The 20,506-nt window shown below is 35.7% G+C and overlaps 3 protein-coding genes across 4 annotated transcripts; all 3 read left to right on the top strand.

Moving 5' to 3' along the window:
• Positions 1 to 1,205: 1,205 nt before the first annotated feature.
• On the top strand, positions 1,206 to 5,866 carry LOC121246314 (nuclear transcription factor Y subunit B-10-like). Of its 2 annotated transcripts, XM_041144430.1 has the most exons (8): positions 1,206 to 1,491; positions 1,657 to 1,902; positions 2,167 to 2,296; positions 3,185 to 3,190; positions 3,610 to 3,693; positions 3,821 to 3,859; positions 4,422 to 4,496; positions 5,510 to 5,866. In XM_041144430.1, the coding sequence occupies exons 2-7, from the start codon at positions 1,682 to 1,684 to the stop codon at positions 4,440 to 4,442; spliced, it is 501 nt and encodes a 166-aa protein (XP_041000364.1). In that variant the 5' UTR covers positions 1,206 to 1,491; positions 1,657 to 1,681; the 3' UTR covers positions 4,443 to 4,496; positions 5,510 to 5,866. The 2 variants fall into 2 exon arrangements, with proteins under 2 accessions (XP_041000364.1, XP_041000365.1); XM_041144431.1 differs by lacking the exons at positions 3,185 to 3,190; positions 3,821 to 3,859; positions 4,422 to 4,496; positions 5,510 to 5,866 and having other exon boundaries at positions 3,601 to 3,696.
• Positions 5,867 to 7,103: 1,237 nt separating this feature from the next.
• Positions 7,104 to 11,430, top strand: LOC121246311. Its single transcript, XM_041144426.1, has 3 exons — positions 7,104 to 7,273; positions 7,453 to 10,637; positions 11,087 to 11,430. The coding sequence occupies exon 2, from the start codon at positions 7,464 to 7,466 to the stop codon at positions 10,626 to 10,628; it is 3,165 nt and encodes a 1,054-aa protein (XP_041000360.1). The 5' UTR covers positions 7,104 to 7,273; positions 7,453 to 7,463; the 3' UTR covers positions 10,629 to 10,637; positions 11,087 to 11,430.
• Positions 11,431 to 16,310: 4,880 nt separating this feature from the next.
• On the top strand, positions 16,311 to 18,508 carry LOC121246313 (probable RNA-binding protein ARP1). The gene is made up of 7 exons (XM_041144429.1): positions 16,311 to 16,632; positions 16,763 to 16,904; positions 17,197 to 17,311; positions 17,417 to 17,459; positions 17,694 to 17,940; positions 18,150 to 18,190; positions 18,235 to 18,508. Exons 1-6 carry the CDS (start codon positions 16,447 to 16,449, stop codon positions 18,167 to 18,169), a joined length of 753 nt encoding a protein of 250 aa, XP_041000363.1. The 5' UTR covers positions 16,311 to 16,446; the 3' UTR covers positions 18,170 to 18,190; positions 18,235 to 18,508.
• The last annotated feature ends 1,998 nt before the right edge of the window (positions 18,509 to 20,506 follow it).

Raw genomic sequence — 20,506 nt, 5'->3', positions numbered from 1 at the left:
TTTTTAAATCTGAGCGATAACATATGGCAAAATCTTTTCTGATTAAAAATGTATCGCACGCGGTGGAGGAAAAAATGTAAAAAAAAAAAAAAAAAAGCTGCACGTAGCTCTAGAAAAATGATAGGCTTCTGGATGAAGCTAGCGTAGCCGTAAGAGAGGCCTCAATGTACGTAGCATTTACAGTCCTAATAATAATTTTACCGGGGCGCAGCCAATTCCAGCAAGATGGTCAGGTTCACCAGTACCATTATTTTGCTTCTGTACGAATATACACCAACATGTTTCCCTCGCTGAGGTTTAACAGTGAATTGTATTGAAATTTAAATAAAATATTATTTTTATTTAAAAATTTAAAATAATTATAATAATTAAAAGTGATAAATTAAAATATTTTTAAATCAAACATCAACTCCATTACACGAACAGATGTTAAAGTTCCAACAAATAACTTTTTGTATTGCTGCAAGAATAACGATAGTCTGTTACCATTTTTCTACTATTCTTTTTAATTTTTTTTTATTTAATGGTTAAAAAAATAATTATTAATAAAATTATATATTTTTTAATTTTTTTCAATAATTAAAAATATTAAAAAAATACTTAAAACACTAAAAATATTAAAATGATAATAAAAGATTTGTAAGTCTATCGTTACTCCGATCATAATATTTATTAAATAATTAAAATCCATAATTTGAAATTATAATTTTTCTTTAGAGAAAATAAGAGAGAATTTAAGGGTGATAAAAGCTGATGGTGAAGAATTACATTTATAAAAGAATTTTACAAAAATAAATTTATAGACTAATATGACTTCATTCGATATATTAGATCTATTTTATAATAAAAATATTTTTATAATTTGATGTACGACATCAAAATTATGTTAATTTGTGAATTTATTGTTATAAAATATTTTTAAGACTAAAATATTTTTTAAAACGACATATTTCTCTTAAATGAAAGTAGGAGATAAATGCTAAATATAATATTGCTCTTAACTTAGAATTTCACACACCCCTGGTTCTATTGTCAAGTTTTCGAGTCGAGTTTGAAAATTGCATTTAAAATTAAAATTCATTTAAATCTTGGTAAGATCAGAAGAAAGAGTGCAGTGAGAAAATAGAGAGGCACGTGTCTCCCATTTTTATGCAAAGTAGATAGAAGGAGACTGATCGGGGGGAGAAATAGACATAGTAGGCCCTATAAATAAGGAAACGAAAATGAAAATGGGAAGCTGCAACCAACGGTGGTGATAAGCTCAAGGCCAAAAGGCTCGCGCTCTCTGATCCAACTCTCTTCCTCTCTTTCCTCACTCTCTTTCTCTCTCTCATTCTTCTCCAGCGTCCGATCACTCTCTCCATCAAAAAACAATTCCACCAATCCTCTCTCTCTCTCTCTCTCTCTCTCTCTCTCTCTCCCCAACGCGCGCCAAATACAAAACTAACAAAACCGCGACGTCTCTGCCTTCTTCTCTTCATCTTTCCACAGGTAACTCTGCCTCTCGAAATTGTCTTCCATGGCGGACCTAGGGTTCCAATTTCCACCATTCTTTTTCTCCTCTCTCAGTACATATATAGATTCCATATGCGCGCGTAATACTGTCTTCATTGGATTGGTTGGTAAGTGTATGTGTGTGTGACCGTGTGAATGCAGTGATCTAGGGTTTTTGGGGGCGGATATGGCGGAGGCTCCGGCGAGTCCAGCGGGTGGGAGCCACGAGAGTGGCGGCGATCAGAGCCCGCGCTCGGCGGGGGTGCGCGAGCAGGACCGATATTTGCCGATCGCCAACATAAGCAGGATCATGAAGAAGGCGTTGCCGGCCAACGGCAAGATCGCCAAGGATGCCAAGGACACCATGCAGGAATGCGTCTCCGAATTCATCAGCTTCATCACCAGCGAGTCCGTTCTCTACCAATTTTGCTTATACGGTCTTGTTTTAGTATGAGTTTCTGAAATTGATTGTCATTCGTGTTTGTGTATAGTAAGGGTTTGTTTTATGACTTGTGATTGTTGTTTTTAGAAAGTGAGGTTTTGTTTTATGAAACATCACTGTTGATTTTGGGAGGTTGAATTTTGTTATTGTGGAACACGATTCGTATATTGTGGGGAAGTTGGGTTTTAGACTTGCGAAATGGAATTAATGTTTTGTGGTTTGTTGTTTAGGGCGAGCGATAAGTGCCAGAAGGAGAAGAGGAAGACCATTAATGGCGATGATTTGTTGTGGGCAATGGCGACGTTGGGGTTTGAAGACTATATCGAGCCACTTAAGGTGTACCTAGCTAGGTACAGAGAGGTAATTAGCTTTTCACATTTTATTAATTATTTTTTCTGTAGTCTTTGTAATGCCCGGAAAGTTTCAAGCCATATATGGGTCAATAATCCAGAAAGACTAGTCAATATACAATCAGAGCTCTATTGGAATTATTATAAAGAGCAAGAACTTTTCCATTTCTAACAATATGGGATCACACACCACTTACACTTACACTTACACTTACACTCAGTGTGGGGTATCGCAATCACCCTACCTTATATTCTCAATGTCCTCGTTGGATCATTTCATCATACGTGATATGGCTTAAGTTTCACATTTCTGGTTGGGATGGGCTATGATAGCATTTATAACGTTCTAAGAGAAGGCTCAAGTCACATCTAGATCCATACTCCAAAATAACTAGCCAATGATACATTTAAAGCTCCATTGGAATTATTATAAAAAACAAGAACTTCTCCCTCCCAAGTGATGCGGGGGATCTCATTCACCATACTCATTACTCAGTGTCGAGTATCACAGTCTATGCTTTATAAATTTTATTTAAAGGTTGATTTGAAAATGTTTACTTGTTTGGTGAGGAGATGTTGGTAGGATAAACTTTTAATGATAGGTTTGACACTCATTTCATTTATAGACAGTCGGGCACACAAATCATTGGAGATGCTTTATTTCCATTGGGCTCATTGGCCTGGGGGCATTATCCGTTTTCCTGCTGATTAAAAATCTAAAGTGTAAAATTTTGTTTTCTGTTGTTTCCATACATTTTTCTATGCATTGACTGGAGAATTAGTATAGTATATATTTTATATTATTTTTATGTAGGACGCATTCCCTGTTAATTTTCTCTAACAGTTTCTCTCTCTTTTTTGTCTGATTGATTTCGTTGGGATGATCCTGCTGTGACAGTTAGAGGTAAGCAAACCCACTCTCTTCCCCTAATATAAATTCACTTAGTTTAGCTAACTTTGAGTATCTAGAGACTGTTTGGTTCCTGTTATTCTAAGCAGTCTTATGTTTTAAATCCTCAAAAGAAATAAAAAGACAACAGTGAAAAATGGTGCCACCAAAGGGTTTTCAGAATATTTGAATAACCTGCTTGTACAGAACTTTAGCATGATGTTTTCTGATTTTTTTTTTTTTTTATCATTTTTGGAAAAATAAAACAAGTGAACATCATATGTGTAAGTTTTGTTTATCACATGATAAAAAAAAAAAGTCTTTTTTTAATCAAAAGTTGTTTTCTTGAACTCACGACCAAACAGGTCTATAGTTTTTCCTCAGTATCTTTCCAGTAATATTAGGAATTACATTGTTGGTATGAGTTCGATTAGGGTGATTCCAAAGGATCTGCTAGGAGTGGAGATGCATCTGGTAAAAGGGATGCGGTTGGTGCTCTGGCCCCTCAAAACCCACAGGTGCAGACTTGTAGTTAAGGATGAGATTTTGAATAGTTCATTGCCTTATGCGATTTTGTAAATTAAGTTTTTAAATATTATCTTACCGTGTTCTGTTTCTGCATTGTTGGTGATAAAAAAATGTCAGTTTGCTCATCAGGGGTCATTGAACTACATGAACTCCCAAGTAACTCTCTCTCTCTCTCTCTCTGTGTGTGTAGATATGCCCCCCCCCCCCCCCCCCTCCCAACTTACATATGTGAGATTTCTTTGGAAAATGGGAGGATAATATTTCTGGATTACTCTTCGGAACTATAGGATTTATTATATGTCCAGGAATGTATGATTGCATATTTTCTGCTCATATTCTGTTTCTTTAAAGACAAATAATCTCAGTTTCATATCAAACTTTCTTTTCTTTTCTTTTCCATATTCATGGTTGTGATTTGTGAATTTGCTAAGCATGATCAGAGAAGATGCAGTAGTTTGTGGCCATATACATCTAGAAAGAAGGTGATTTTTTTAGGACTCTGTTTGCCAAAAACTTGAATTTTCATTTTTGTTATTAATGAATGATGTATATAGAGGGTTCATTTATTTGGTGTTCTTCATTACATCCTGCTGATTGTTTATGGGCATTTAGTTTATCCATAAATAGATTTCCTAGCCCTTCTCATCTTCTTTGTCTGGCAAATTTATTATGATTCACAATTGGTAATTGATAGCTTGCATGTTTGTCTTCTATTCAGTTTGCTGATGCTGAAGGTTAGGACCATATCTGGATCTTCCCTGCCAGACTCCTGCCAAGGCAGGAGTAATATTGGGTAATGGACCCTCCTGTGTACTTGGGCTAAGCCTTTTGCGCTCTCCATTAGAATCTTTATTACTTATTAAAATATTGGGTTATGGACACTTGATTTTGAAGTAGGAATTATTAGTTATTTATCTCGGATTCTACCATTCAAAAACAAAATATCTTGGATTCTTTGTCTTTGAGCATTATCCATTTTTCATTTAATAGTTTAGAAGACCATTGGTGGCTTTATACTTGTAAAAAAAAAAAAAAAAAGACCATTGGTGGCTTTAGTTGAATGCCAGATAATGATGTGACTAACAGCCACATTTATAACTTATTTACTCAGATTGCTCATTACATAGTTTTACACACACATGAATATGACTAAATAAGTTATTTCTAAACTCTTAATGTAATATGTTTTGGATGTGTTTGGATTGCAAAAATCAAGCCTATATGTGATTGTTTGTTAATAGAAATAACAGACTGTTGCACCATATTTGACTTGTCAACCAAGATTGGTTATTGGATTGAGATTCTTCAACGATTTTTTAGTTGTATGAAGAAGATAGGAAAATCGGCTGGTAGAGCTTTGTAATGATTGTTATCAGAAGGCAGCTTGAGAATGCTGCTATGTTTAGAGAACGTGGTTTTTTCAGGGCATAGTCTCGTATTATCCACTTTTAGAGACTAGTTTCTTATGGTACTTGTGTAATCTGAGCTGATCTGGCAGAGACCCGAACATGTCTTTTTTGTGCGATAATGGTAGATGTAAGCATATAAGCTCAAGTATATCTCAATGGCATCATTTTTATAGACTTCATATCTCATAGAAATGAAATTTTTCCATTTTTATGTAAGGCTTTGTGTAGAAACAATGAATTTCTGCAATGACATCATTTCCTCTCTCTCTCTCTCTCTCTCTCTCTTTTGTGTAGAAACCAAACGTGTTTTTTTTTTTTTTTTTGGCTGAGTTTGAGGGGGCATGGGGGTTAGTTTTTAGTTGGATTGCAATAATCCAAGTTTTCTGGGATCTTGCAGGTACATGGACGACATATGGGTGTTCATTCTGTGCAAGGAAACGAGTAGGAAGTTCTAGCTTTATGTTAACTGTCTTTGTGGATTGTACGGCGGGTTAAATTATATGGTTTCAGCACCAATAGCTTAATTTATGTGGTTTTTATAAATTTTATTTTTAGCCAAAATACTATATATGTGGGGCGTTTGTTTTGGTTATTGTCACGAATTGGAGGGGAGACCTTTTTAGGATTGGTCTCGTCACCTGAACAGGATTTGATAGTCTGATGAGCCCTGTAAATTTGCTATATCTAAGTTATAGTTGCCTGACATTGTTGGCTGCTTGAATATGTGGAGATTTGGTAAGAGGGCCCACACTTATATTTGGTTTTGGATGATTGGTGATTGATGAAGTTTTCTGCATATCTTGCCTTGACCCCAAAAAAGAACGTGGCATTTGGAGGTTCTCTCTCTCTCTCTCTCTCTCTCTCTCTCTCTCAAATTTGATGCGTAGCAAGTAAATTTCTCTGGGAATAGAGGATTGCCTTTCAATGGCCTTTTAAAATTGCTTGTTTGGTGTGATCGATTCCTTGTTGTCTCTATCTTTTGTTTTGTACCACAAGTCATTAATTTTATGCTGATATGGAAAGGATCGTGTGGGATTCTGGGGAATGGTAAAGACGATACTTGCTTACCTAAGTTAAAGGCTTCGGGATGGTCGTGAAATATAGAGAGAATCTGGCCATTGGTCTCTCATCGTCTGCGCTGCGGTGGTTTCTTTCCCCCATAAACGATGCAAAAATAAATCGTCCTATCATTTTGGACCCATCAGACGGGCTGAGTTTGAAAATGTGCCCTGGGCGGTCTCTCAAGGAAAACACGATAGCATTGCATCCATTCGAGAAGGAACACGCAAGGGCAACCCTTCCTGTTTCAGGATTATAAATAATTTTGCTATACATCCGTATAAATAGTCCTCTTTTTTTTATATTTTTCAAAATTCAATTTTCACCATTTTTTTCTCCTACGCCAACGCCAAACACATTCGTTCCGGTTGACGGCTAAACTATCACGCATGCTGGACAGACGAGAATTCCGAGCTCCCAACACCCGGTACATTTGAATGTAAGATTTTTTTCACAAAAAAAAAAAAAAAAAAAAAAAAAAAAAAAAAAAAAAAAAGAGATGAAACTTTTTATAGATTATTTTTTATGAGACATTGTGAAAGTGCTATAAGACCCATTAAGAATATATTTTGATTAATTAAACTATATATAGGAAAATGTCAAAGTGGTGTGCAGAGTAGCAGCTCCTATATATATATATATATATATATATATATCTGGTTTGGAAAAAGCATAGGGTCAATTGAAAATATATTTGACAATAAAACTTTTATAAGAAGTTTTTTATTTTCCAATTTTCCGAAAGGTATTTTGACTTTTATTTATTATAGAAATCGAGATAACATACTTTTTATGAATTATACTTTTTAAATTCTTCTGACATTAAAAAAATGTTTTTGGATTAAAAAAAACAGAGATTATTTTGAGTAGAAAAACTGTGACGTTCTAAAAAAACAGAAGATGTAGATTAGGGCCCTGAAGTCCCAGTAATTCTATGACACTGAGCATTACTCGGCCTTATTAGAGTTGGAACTTGGATCTCTCTCTCTCCCTATCATCGGAAAGGACACCTACCTTTGCCCACTTCCTCTCTCTGTAGCTCCTCTCTCTAAAGTCTAAACCCAAAGGCCTCACAGCTTTCTTTTCCAGAAGATCTAACAAGGTAACCAAACAATCTTAACCCATCACTATCCTATTCCCTTCTTTTCTATTTCCTTTCTCGATCGTATAATTAGATTTGTTCGGTTGGGTTCTGTTCTTTAGGGTTCATCAGTTTGTGCAATTTCTTTTTGAGTTTTCTCGTTATATAAGCTGTTTTTTATGGTTTTGCAATATATCCAGACATTGTTTCTATGGATGAGGTAAAAGACAAGGATGTTTATGTTGGGAGTGTAACTGAGCCTGCTACTGTGGTAGTTAGTGAGCATGTAGCTGGTGAAACCCAAGTTGAGGGGCCTCTTTCGGAGGGTGTTCAGAGAGTAGAGGATGGTGGGGCTTGTAATGGGGATGACGTTATGGTGGAAGTTTTGGGTTCTGATGTGTATGTTGATGGCGTTTGTACCCACGGGGAGGCGGGGCGGAGTGGGGCAGTCGAGAATGAGATTGGTGCGGTGGGAGATGGTAATTCTTTGGAGGAAGATGTTAATTCTTTGGGTGGAGGCGCTGCACTTAGTGAAGCGGGTTTGCAGGGAATTGGGGGTTCTAGTGTTGATGCATCAAAATGTGGAACCGAGGCCGGAGTTGAGGGTTCTTTGGGGATTGTGGAGTCACGGGGGGAACAGACTCAAGCTGTCGTGGTGGAGTCTGAGGTACTGGTGAGAGAGGAGACTATAGAGGGAGGAGCGGTCATGGGGGAGAGAGTTAGAGAAATAGTTGCTAGTGATAGTGGAAATTATGACATGACACCACGGTATGTCACAGTTTTAGATGGGGAAGCTCAGAATACAGAGGTTGGAACTGTCGATGGTGGTTCTTTTTCGGTTCTGGGTTCCACATGTGGAGAAACACAAGTTGTCCAGTTACAGGAAGTTGTCATCGTTGCCAGGGAAACTGGTTTGAAGAAAGAAGGGGTTGAGGTGAGTGCAGATGGAGGTAGGCAACTGATGGATGATATGGTTGATGCATTTGAGGATGGGAATCCAGAGGAGGTTAGTGCTTTTGATGAGAAAGCAACTATTACTAGAATCGAAAATGGGGTAGGTGATTCTTCTGTACTTGTGGCTTCTGTAGGTGTGGAAAGCCAAGTTGTAGGAGAAGATGCGTTACTTGAAAATGTGGAACATTCAGAAAGTGGATTGGTTGTTGAGGGCGATGAGCTTGGTGGTGGATCGGGTGATAATGGATTGGATGTAAATGATGATTTTGCTCAGATTGATTCAAAATGTGGGCTTCAGGTTGAAGTTGAAGAACAAGAGATGAAAGCTGAACAGGTTGGTTTGAAAGATGACCAGGGAATGGAAGTTGAAGAAGGCATCACTGATACTGAACAGTCAAAAGCTGATGAAGAGAAATTCCTTGAACAGGAAGCTCTAAATGCTGGAAGCATAGGTGAAGTGCATCAAGCTAGTTATCAGCTGCCGTCAGAAAATGAAGGTGAGTTCTCTGTATCGGATTTAGTATGGGGGAAAGTGAGGAGCCATCCATGGTGGCCTGGGCAGATATTTGATCCTGCAGATTCATCTGAGAAGGCAATGAAACATCATAGAAAAGACTGTTTTTTGGTGGCATATTTTGGGGATCGAACGTTTGCTTGGAATGAAGCATCTCAGTTGAAGGCCTTTCGAACACATTTCTCCCACATTGAGAAGCAGAGCAATTCAGAAGCATTGCAGAATGCTGTTGATTGTGCTCTGGAAGAAGTCTCAAGACGAGTGGAGCTTGGGCTTGCCTGCTCCTGCATACCAAAAGATGCCTTTGATAGAATCAAATCCCAGATGGTTGAGAACACTGGAATTCGGCAAGAATCAATCACAAGAGACACAGTGGACAGATCTGCCAGTGCTATTTCCTTTGAACCAGATAAATTAATCAAATATTTGAAAGCCTTGGCACAGTACCCTTCTGGCGGTAGTGATCGGTTGGAAGTTGTGATAGCTAAGGCTCAGTTGCTGGCTTTCTGTCGTTTAAAAGGTCATCGTAGTTTGCCTGAATTCCAATTTAGCGGAGAGAGTGACCCGGATAAGTTAGTTTCTGGGGGCAGAATGCATTCAAGTAAAGAATTTGAGCATGTCGATGACGTGTTGACTTCCTTTGAACAGGAGATATCGAAAAACCAGAACAGCTCTTCTAATAAACATAAACAAGATTTTAAAGATGATGTATTTTACAGAAAGAAAGAAAGAAGTTTGTCAGAGTTAATGGGTGGTGTGACGGATTCTCCAGATGGTGATGATTTGCTAGATGGGAAGACTAGTGGTGGTTTGGTTTCTCCATCGTCTGGCAAGAAAAGAAAGACTGTTGATTACCATGATGACCATGGACCACAAGATGGGAGGAAAACTATTGCCTTCGCTAAAGTTTCCAGTACCATGCCACCTTCTTTCTCCAAGCCATCATTTAAAATTGGCGACTGTATCCGGAGAGTTGCAAGCCAAATGACTGGGTCTCCTTCTATCCTGAAGTATAACAGTGAGAGGCTCCAGAAGCTAGATGGCGGCCATGACATACCTGCTGGGGATGAAGCTGATGCTTCCTTCCAGGATTCTGAGGACACCCAGAGAGGAAGGGTGAGTGTTTCAACAGATTACTCATCACTAGATGAATTGTTATCGCAACTTCAGATGGCAGCACAAGATCCGCTGAAAGGATATGATTTGTCAGATATCATTGTCAGCTTCTTCTCCGATTTTAGAAACTCAGTAGTAGTTGGTCATCATTCCAGGAGAGAGTTATTGGCTATGGACAAAGTCGGTGGTGGTAAGAGAAAAAAATCATCCCATTCTGTAGTTGGTTCACCTGAAACATATGAATTTGAGGATATGAGTGACACTTACTGGACAGATAGGGTTGTCCAAAATGGTTCGGAAGAGCAACCTCCACGGAGAAACAAAAAAAGAGAGTATCAAATTGTCGCTGTTGTACAAGACCCCCCTCAAGTGAGCCGTAGGCCATATTCAAGGAAGCGATATTCAGATGGCAATAATGCTGTGGCAGCTGACAAACCTGCTGGCTACGTGGATGAGAACTCACCTGCCGAAATTGTGATGAACTTCTCTGAGGTCAACTCTGTCCCAACAGAAACAAACCTGAATAAGATGTTTAGGCGTTTTGGGCCTTTGAAAGAATCTGAAACAGAAGTTGATCGCGATACAAGCCGTGCTAGAGTAGTGTATAAGCATTCTTCCGACGCAGAAGTTGCTTTCAGTAGTGCTGGAAGGTTCAACATTTTTGGGCCAACGCTGGTAAATTACCAGATTAACTATACTCCCTCTGCTCTGTTTAAAGCTTCTCCAATGGACACAGCCCAGGACCATGAGATGCAACTTGATCTTGCCGCCCTTGATGTTAATCTAGTTTGAAAGTTTCAGGTATATATTTACACCTGGATCAGATTTTACTATTAATCCTGTTTTGGAATTGGAAGCCAATGATCGCTTAATTACAACTGGTTGGCATCTCATTGCTGAAGTAGTCGATACTCATAATAATTAATATCCCTTGCTAAACAAATCGACGTACTCTGTTTTGTGAATGATAGACATGTATGGCTGAGTATGCATGAAAAAGGAAAAAAAAAAAAAATAGAGGAAAGGGATAATACATATCATGTTTTCAACCACTAATGGTAGCAGAACTGATTAGGGGTCTTTTAGGTGGTTATTGGTGGAAGCCTTGTTCTGTATCTACCCCTGCATTTTGCTGGACATTCTTTGGACACTTCTTATTATTTTCCTTTGCATTAACATCCCATTTTTCTCTCTTTTACACCTTTTATATGTGGTGTTATATATACTTAGTGAAAAAAGTTTTATTATAGGGTACGGCAGATGCCTAAAGAGAAGCCAGATGTGATGACGATGAGGATGGTGATGATGATGCAGCACATAATTGTACGGATGGAGTGCTGAAGAAGATAACCAGACTTTCAAGTGATCTGGCTATCTGTTCAGTAATTGTTCAGGTTCTTTTTGTTTTGTTTTTGGCTAGGATAGGTAATTTTTTTTTTCCTTCGTTATGTAATCTTTAAATGATTCGCTTAGTCCGTGTACAGAAATTTAACTGACCCTTTTTTTTTTTCAAATGGTGGTTATCCTTGGCGGCTGTAAGATTTGGGAATGGTTATCGTTGTCTTGAAGATCTTCATAAAAATTATATTTATAATCATTTTAATCATTATCTTCTCAACATTTGGCATTAAATAATTAGTTGACAAGTAAAACTTAACAAATTTTTTTAAGTAGCACTATAGTAGAACTTATGAATTGGGTCTTGGCTAACCACAAAAACAACCTTGAATTTATCATATTCGTGTCGAGTCGACCGGAGTATTCATCATTCACAAGGACGTGACATTCATGTTGTCTGTCACTAGGGAAAAGTCCTCACGTTACTCGCAGGCGACCTCTTTCTGATAATGCAATGAGAAGGCATGATCGCATGATATATTGGTCACTCTTTTCTGTACCTCAGATTTGGAATTTGTCGTTGAAAGTTTTGCGATTTTCCAATGCCCCCGGCCGGCCTCCCTTCTCTCTCCCCATTGTTCCCAGGACGTGACCATCATTTCTTGCCTGATGGGTCTAGCACGCCAGCTCAAGTGCTCAATCCTCAACACAACAACTCACTCTCCCTCTACCATTTGATAAATAGTTTTCGAATCCTTTATTGGCAGCCTTAAACACCATGCTGAGCACCATCTCAACGAGGCTAATTTAAAACTCTTGCTCTTTCCTCTTTTCCGTTTTCTTTCTCCAAAAAATATACCATTAAATTGGAGAAATTCAAGTTATGCAACACAACAACAACGATCGAACATCTGGATGGCCCACGTGGGCATTGCCCACAATATGTGATGGTAATTAGTATATCCAAGTCTGTCCACTTTTTATAGACATAAACAGCAAATCCAGCAAAGAAGACTTGGAAGATCGAATATATATATATATATATATATAAATATATATATATATATATATATTGTGTATATGCACGTATTGTCAAAGCATGCCGTATTCGATACACGCCATGGATCAGGTTTGGAGGGGCAAGCAATTATGTTCGATTAATTTGTTCGGCCAACTCATGATACCCTGAGAGGGTCCAGCTCACCCCCACCACATGCCTCAACTTTTGCAACTTTAAATCAGATTCTAGCTGGTTTGAGACAGACCTCATAGTCACATCACCTCTATGTTAAAGGTTGTGTTTAGATATTGAGTTGAATTTATTTATTTATAAATAATAATTAATTAAATAATAAAAACAGTTATATGGAATTCATCTAAACTGAGTTTAAAATATATTTAGATGTTAAAATAAATTTAATATTTTTTATATGAAGTTAAAAAAATTTATAGATCTCACGTATAAAAATGTGTTAAGTTGAAAAAGGTTATGCATTGTATGTATAAGAAGGTTTTGAGTTATTATGAGTTTAGTAATTTGAAAGTTGAATATTTAGATGTTAGATTCAATTTAAAATTATACTGAATTCAACTTAGTCTTGTAACTAAATGCAGGTTAAATACATCCAAAACTCCCACACTGTTCAAAATCTTGGGTCAAAATCGCGATTCGACGGTTGGTATACAGCTGGCCACGTAATAAACCCAGAAAAAAGAGGAGGGATTGGGTGGGTTGGAAGCTGCCACTGCGAGAGAAAAGAGATTCATTCAGTACCATCTGGCAATCCTCCCGTGGGCTATCCTGATGTTCGTTCAACCACGAGTTGATCTGCATTTCATTGCAATGTCCAATGAGACCGAAATACAAAGCCTGGCTGTTAATTTTGATTGACGCCTTCGTGTGTCTGTATGTTTGTATATATTATATGTGTATATATATATATATATATTAAAGCTTCTTTTATATATATAAATATATATATTCTTCTTGCTCAATTATCTACAAAACCTGGTTCTTGTATCATTCTCTTTTATTTTGGGGTGGAATATATGTATCAGTTTGTGTTGTGTCGACGATAATGGTTTATACATTTCTGGTTTCCACACTGACACATGAGAAAGATAATTGACTTTCGGTCACTCGGTTTCATTTGATATATAAATCTATTTTAATTTATCTCAATTTATCATTATAAATTTTTTAAAATCTTAATATAATAAATAATTTAATTTTTTTAAATTTTAAAATAATAATAATATTAATAAATAATATTTTAAAAATATTTTATCATTTCAATTCAATTCAACGTTAAAACGCAACGTTATTCCACGTGAGTTTAGCTATATTTTCGCCGGACGAAATGTGGAAAAGCATTATTTTCAAGTCTCCTTGCATGCTGTCTAAACGAAAAGATCAATATATAATTATATCCCGATCAGCTCCTTAATCTACGCCTGGATTTTACTTTATCTCGAAGAAAAAACAAGCAACTGAACAAAGGCAATGATAGCCTATTTATGAATGACGTGCGTCCAATCATACGATCATGTACGTGTGGAATCATCTATACTTTTTTTTTTTTTTTTATACAATCTCATTTAAGGATTGTGATGCAAGTTTAAGTTATTTTAATTTTAAAATTTTTTAAAATTATAAAACTATTCCTCTTTAAATGATATTTTCTCTCATTTAATAATGTGTCTGTACATACAATCTCTATTTAGAAACTATAAATAAAATTTCTTTTTTTTTTCTCAGGTGGAATCATCTCTACCTGAATATATCAATCGCCATGCACTTCCAAGTTTCACCCTAATAATTATCTTGTCCCAACCTTAATCTACTGATCACAAAATGTCCAAGTGATCTCTAAAATGAAATTAATAATAATATTGTTGTTGATATTATTATTATTATTATAAATTTAAGGAAATTCCCTAACACGGTACGTATATAGAGCATGAGTAACATGATATCATGTCGATCGACTTGTTAATCATAGTCATAGACGAAAATAGATATTGTAGGATTTCATTTCTAAATTTATTTCCAGTACTTCTATAGTCCAAAAACCACTATCATATGATAGGCCTACCCGAATGAGTTGCGCGCGTCTATATATATATATATAAATATATATATATATATATATATATATATATGTATGTATGTATGTATTTCAACTTTTGTTATTCGTAATACTTCGAGCACATTAATATTTGATAAAAAAAATATAAAATATAATAAGAATTGAAATGGAGAAGAAAGAAGCATTTAAAAAATACTTAAAGTGATACATCTAATTTGCTATTCTAATTTACTATTTACAAATTTCGTAGTGAGGTTTTTGTTGTGTTACACTTGTTTGCCTCTTTTTTTCTTTTTCTTTTTTATTCTTATCAGTATTAGCTGACTTTTATCTGTAGGAATGTCTTTTTCTTTTAATTTTATAAGGTGTGCTTTGTTGTTGATTGACTTATAATCTTTAGATAGTTGTCTGTTATTGCGTTATTTTAGATCTTTTGGATGCTTGGATTTTGGTTCTCTATGATTATCAGTAACCCTCAGGTGTCTGCTTACAATCACAATTTTTTTTCGCCACAAGTGAGGACTATCAATAAACATAGGATACTATCATCTTCTTTAAAAAAAAAAAAAAAAAAAGTAAACATCTTCATTATAATGAAAATCAAATATCTTGATTTGATAAATATAAAAATATGATTAATTTAATTTAATAATTATAAAATTAAATCAAGATAATAATCAAATCAATAAAAAATCATGCAAATTATTGATTTGGTACTATATATCAACAATAATAGTCACATAATATCCATACATATTAACACTGCCGTATCATCAAACCTTAAAATATTTCCAAACTCCTACTGCCTCGTCAATAATATGAACGGATTTACTCCGATTCGAAGCCAACAGATTATGAATCAGGATGGCTAGCTATTATCAGCATGCACTGGAGGCGGCCGCCGGAGTACCATATACGAACCCAACATTCAAAGCTTAAAGTCTTAACAATACAGCACGTGGAGTACGCACGTTAAATTCGTTAATTTCTAGGGACCCCCGGCCAGTTGTACGTACGGCCTTGAGCTGTCACCCTGAGCACCCCGTTTCTCACTCCCTTACGCATCTTATAATTTGATTTTGAAGCACGTAAAAAACCACGCTCTTGTCAAAAGCCACGTACGTTGGCCAGCTTTTAAAGATAAATTGAATACAAAATTAACTAAACTCTTGATATTCTTTAAATATATATATACACATGTGTCATAAAATGTACAAGCAGTCATTTTAAAAAATAATAAAATTTATTATTAAAAAATTAATTTTTTATATAAATTTTATATTTATTTATTTTTTTCATAATGATTATACGATACTTGTACATTCATATATATTTTATATATATATATATATATATATATATATAAATGTTGAAGTCCATAACATGCAGAATCCATAACTAATTATATATCATAACTGGCTAATAGTTATATGACAAAAAAAAAAGGCTTGGAAGTCGGAAAGGATTAACTCGATGGATCATCAGAAGATTGAACCCAATGTCTCAGTTTTCCATCCAGTAGTAAGCACAACATTAACAGTAGAAATGTAAGATTGAAAAAAGAACATCTTTTGTTTGAAAAATAATAAAAAAGTTATCTTTTGATGATTTTATTTAAATAGTAACATTGCTGCGTACGTAATTGATTCTAAACTAAAGGTTCGTACATTTGATTGATTTTAACTTTTTTTTTAAAAAAAAAGAAGAAGAAAGAAACAGATTAATGTACATACTCTTGAATCCAGAGACAAAATGCTCAAACAGACGAGACGAGGAGGCCAGAGGTGCGTGTGAATCATGATCACGTTGGTAATGCTTATGGCTAAAAGCCAAAGTCCATCTGTGATCTGTCTGCCGCCCTGTCCCTTTCTTTCCTTTTTATGAAAAAATAAATTACTGTACCTTAACTTATGCAGTTATGCATTCTATCTGTCCTCCGGTCTCTTCCCCTTATAAACCTTCCCACTTCCCACAAAACCCTGGCCTCCCCCCCCTCCCTCTCTCTCTCTCTCTCTCTCTCTCTCACACACACACACACACACACACAAATATTTAGAGACCTAATTAACATTGTCAAGCTAGGCACATACTTGATCAGTTTAAGGTTGATCAGTAGAGTTGTATAGATTTCTTATCGGATTTTTTAACCCTTACTGGGTGTTCTGGGGAACAACTAGATAACGATGACGACGAGCAAGTACAGCATTGGGCAATTTGCGGATACGACACTAACAAAGGTGTTTGTCGGAGGGCTAGCATGGGAGACTCCGAAGGAGGCCATGAGAGAGCACTTTGATAAGTACGGTGAGATATTGGAGGCTGTGATCATCTCCGATAAGGCCACGGGCAGATCCAAGGGCTACGGATTCGTAAGTTTACTTTCAGATCACCATATCGACGGATCTTGTACTCAAAGATCGAAGAACGTAAACTTCTTCTTCTTTGTTTTTCTTGTGCCAAAATGTGATCAGTGTGGTGGTCATTGATTGTATATCGTAGGTGACGTTCAAGGAGGCTGAAGCAGCTAAGAAGGCTTGCGAGGACGCCACGCCCATCATCAACGGACGCCGAGCTAACTGCAACCTGGCTTCGCTCGGAGCTCGGCGCCCAAGGTCGGCTTCCACCAGCCCTTCTCATCAAGGTATACTCATTATTAATATATATCGTCTATTAACGAAATATATTGAAAAAGATAGTCAAATTTAATGGAATTTCATGTTAGAGAAATTCTAATATTTATAGTTTTGAGAGTATATGAATGAGGGTAAAAAAAAAAAAATATTATTTTAAAAAAATATTATTTTAATTTTAATTTCTTTTTAAATATAACGGTACGTATCATTTGAATGAGCAGTGTAGACTAACTCTTAATGGGAGGATCAGAATGGGGACTTAACGGCATGTGATGTACATATAAATATATATTAATGCAGGATCCAACGGTGGAGCAACGCCTCTACCGGCAAATTATCAGGTGCAGTGGTACTACCCGGCGGGGACACCGCCGTCGCCCTTTCATCATCATCGACCGGCCGTTCCTTTCTATGGGTACGAACGTTACGTATATTTTAGGGGAAATATGGAGCAGCGGCTCTTATATATGCTATATATATGGCTGTAATTAATTTTCCTAATTAATTGTCTTATTTTCAGGTACTCTCCCAGCTATATTGCTACAGATATCAGTTACAATCATGTGAGTGGATGATCTCATTTACAACTTCTTAAATTCAATATATACGAGAGTATTTAAACGGCCGCCACCCACAAATTCTGTGACAGTCTCCGAATCATTATTCTTTGGTTTCTTTTTTCCTTTCTTTTAGTTTAATCAAGCAAGACATAAGTTTAAGATCCAGCGTTTAGGGATAACAAGTTTAATTATTAAAAGGTCGTTTCTTCTTTTATTCTGTTTATTACATTGACGCAGAAGTTAAGCTACGCCGGCGGGAACTATATCATGAATGGGCGTTTTCCGGGCCATGTGTATCCTGCTCAACCTATTGTGGGTGGCAACGCATGGATGCCTATGTACCCCTCTTACAATTACCATCAATCACAAACAATGGGCCTACCTAATGCCCATATCTTCAGTACTGCATCAGCGGCGGGCCCCATGAACGGTGCTGTCCCTGCCATCATGTCCAAACCAGCAGCAATTGGTCCTAACGTCACAGGTAGACAGACACGTACTTGATTTATGCTGTAATTGCCTCACGTGCTAATACTCTATAAATGTGTTTCGAAAAGAACAAGATATCATAGTTTCACGTGAACATGTTGTTGTGTTTTGGTTAATTTTTTATGATAAATGAATAGATCGAAGCTGATCTACTTTCAGGCAATAATGTTATATAAATGTAAATTACTGATATTACAAAGACAGTTTGCTTGGCTGTGGAATAGGTAAAGTTGGCGCAGGTGAGAGCTTTAAAAAGGTTGTCTAAGAGGCAATTATGTGTACGTAGTTGGCAATAACAAAGGGATCGAATTAAGGTGGTGGCTGCTCAGAACAACAGTATACGATCTGATCTGTTGTGGCTGTTCTTGATCTTTTCAAGTTTTCGTTTTAATTTTTAAAATTGTTGTTCTTATTCTTATAATTAGGTGCTTGATAAGATTCTTTCATTCTCAAATTCTATCTAACAACTCAGCTTGGCCTGTAAACCATTTAAAAAATATAACCAGTTAAAGTCCATGCGTTATCTGTAATATGCCCATATAATCTTGTGCATGGGTTTTTCATGGCTTTATTGAACTTTTCTATATATATATATATATATATATATATATATATATATATATATAGTTATTTTATATACAGTCGGTAGATACAACTGGCGTGCAGTCATCCATGCCACGTCAGATTTAAAATGAATAATTATTCATCTCTCATCAACTCTCTCTCTTATCAGCTCGGCCTTTCTTTCTCGTCAGCTCTCTCTCATCAGTTCCAGCAACTAGGTCTCTCCCTCTTCTCAGCTTTCTCTCATCTCTCGTATTAGCTCGGTCTCTCTCTCATTAAGTGTTTCCACATCAACCACGTTTACACGTCGTTTGCACCAGGCGCTTGCAACAAGCATTTTTCATATATATATATATATATATAAAGCCTTCATCTTCAAATAATTTGCATCTCTCTCTCTTACATGCACGCACGCTTGAGCCAATATATATATATATATAATATATATATATATATATATATATATATTGCCTAGAAGAATGATTAATAAATGAGGTTGAAAAGTGTGCGTGGTAGTATTAGAATTAGTACCTTTAGTTTGTATTAAAATCATTTTTAGTCTAACATCATTTTTTAAAATTAGAGAAAATCTGTTTATAAGTTTTATTTTTTATATTCACAACATACCTGCGTTGATGTGAAGCTTTTCACATCATTTATGCTAAAAACGATTAGAGTTTTGATTTTTTTTTTTTTTACAGTTATAATAGGTTCTATTATAAGTGATGTGTTAACACACTAATTTATATGAAACATAACTCTTTAAGTTATCTTATAACAAAGTTATTAAAAATGACATGATTGATTTTGCGTACGAAAATTATCATATACTAGAACGTGACTTATTAAGTCATTTTCCAATCCCATATGATCACATATATAATTTGAATTAATAATCTCACCCATCCATTAAAACCCATGAGATGAGGGAATTGGTCAAACAACCTTCATGAATCATGGCACACAAAAATAGCAATTACACAACAAATATTAGAGGATCATAGGCTGAAATCATTTCCCAATTTGATGATGGGATAAATGCTCTTAAAGCCAAGCCGAGATGGTTTGAGTACTTCTACACACAGGCGCTGTGTACGGACTTATACGGACCCCTCACATGCATGAACATTAATGTTCAGGTACAGTGATTGATCGCTGATTTTCTTCCCACCATATATCAGAGGAATGCAGACAACAACACAGCAATAAAAACGTACACACCTGATTTTTCTTCCCAACTGGTTTCTGTGCCATATAACGCTGCTCATCAAAATAGTGGGCATCAGCTCAGTCATGCCGGCGAGCAATGCTGCAAAAAAAATAAAAAATAAAAAACAGAGCTTCATCTTCTGAACTTATAATAAGCAATAAAAAATAAGCCGACCCCTACATAAAATAAACAGTACATGATGAATCTCTTTATTTTGATCAACTAGATTCATTCCCTTCCGATGAGCACCATGTTGTTCAGCATTAAACATAGTTTGGGGCTATGCTTGAATGTATAGTATTTATTATTTTTTTTTTTACCAAAAAAACAACTGAGATGACATTTTTATAAGTTGTTTTTGTACGAGCATCGTGTAGTTTTTGTTTGTAAGTAAAAAAGTAGACTCTACCGTCAAAAAATATAAAAAAATTTTAGTAAAATTTTCCTTTCTATAAAAAAACATATATATACATAATTTGTACTTGATCCTAACATTATTTATTTATTTTTAAATAGTACTGAAATCTATTAAGGTTACATTTAGATGTTGAGTTGAGTTTAATTAAATGGAATTTTTTATGAATAATAGTGAGTTGAGTAGTGAAATGAGTTATGTGGAGCCATCTAAATTGAGTTAAAAGTGTGTTTAGATGTTAAAATGAATTTAATATTTTTTATAGAAAATTGAAAATTTTTATGGATTCCACGTATAAAGATGTTTTAAGTTAAAAAAAGTTGTGAGTCCCACATGTAAGAATGTTTTAAGTTGGGATGAGTTTAATAATTT

Source organism: Juglans microcarpa x Juglans regia, chromosome 1S (assembly GCF_004785595.1).
Source record: "Juglans microcarpa x Juglans regia isolate MS1-56 chromosome 1S, Jm3101_v1.0, whole genome shotgun sequence".
NCBI lineage: Eukaryota > Viridiplantae > Streptophyta > Magnoliopsida > Fagales > Juglandaceae > Juglans > Juglans microcarpa x Juglans regia.
This window is presented reverse-complemented; position numbering and strand designations above follow the sequence as displayed.

What these genes read in the sequence shown, in the direction of transcription:
- LOC121246314 (XM_041144430.1), top strand. Translation starts at nt 1,682, where the DNA reads ATGGCGGAGGCTCCGGCGAGTCCAGCGGGTGGGAGCCACGAGAGTGGC. An exon ending in TGGCCCCTCAAAACCCACAG is followed by an intron (nt 3,694 to 3,820) that starts GTGCAGACTTGT and finishes AAAAAATGTCAG; the next exon opens with TTTGCTCATCAGGGGTCATT. An exon ending in TGAACTACATGAACTCCCAA is followed by an intron (nt 3,860 to 4,421) that starts GTAACTCTCTCT and finishes TCTTCTATTCAG; the next exon opens with TTTGCTGATGCTGAAGGTTA.
- LOC121246311 (XM_041144426.1), top strand. Translation starts at nt 7,464, where the DNA reads ATGGATGAGGTAAAAGACAAGGATGTTTATGTTGGGAGTGTAACTGAG.
- LOC121246313 (XM_041144429.1), top strand. Translation starts at nt 16,447, where the DNA reads ATGACGACGAGCAAGTACAGCATTGGGCAATTTGCGGATACGACACTA. An exon ending in CCGGCCGTTCCTTTCTATGG is followed by an intron (nt 17,312 to 17,416) that starts GTACGAACGTTA and finishes TCTTATTTTCAG; the next exon opens with GTACTCTCCCAGCTATATTG. An exon ending in CAGATATCAGTTACAATCAT is followed by an intron (nt 17,460 to 17,693) that starts GTGAGTGGATGA and finishes ACATTGACGCAG; the next exon opens with AAGTTAAGCTACGCCGGCGG.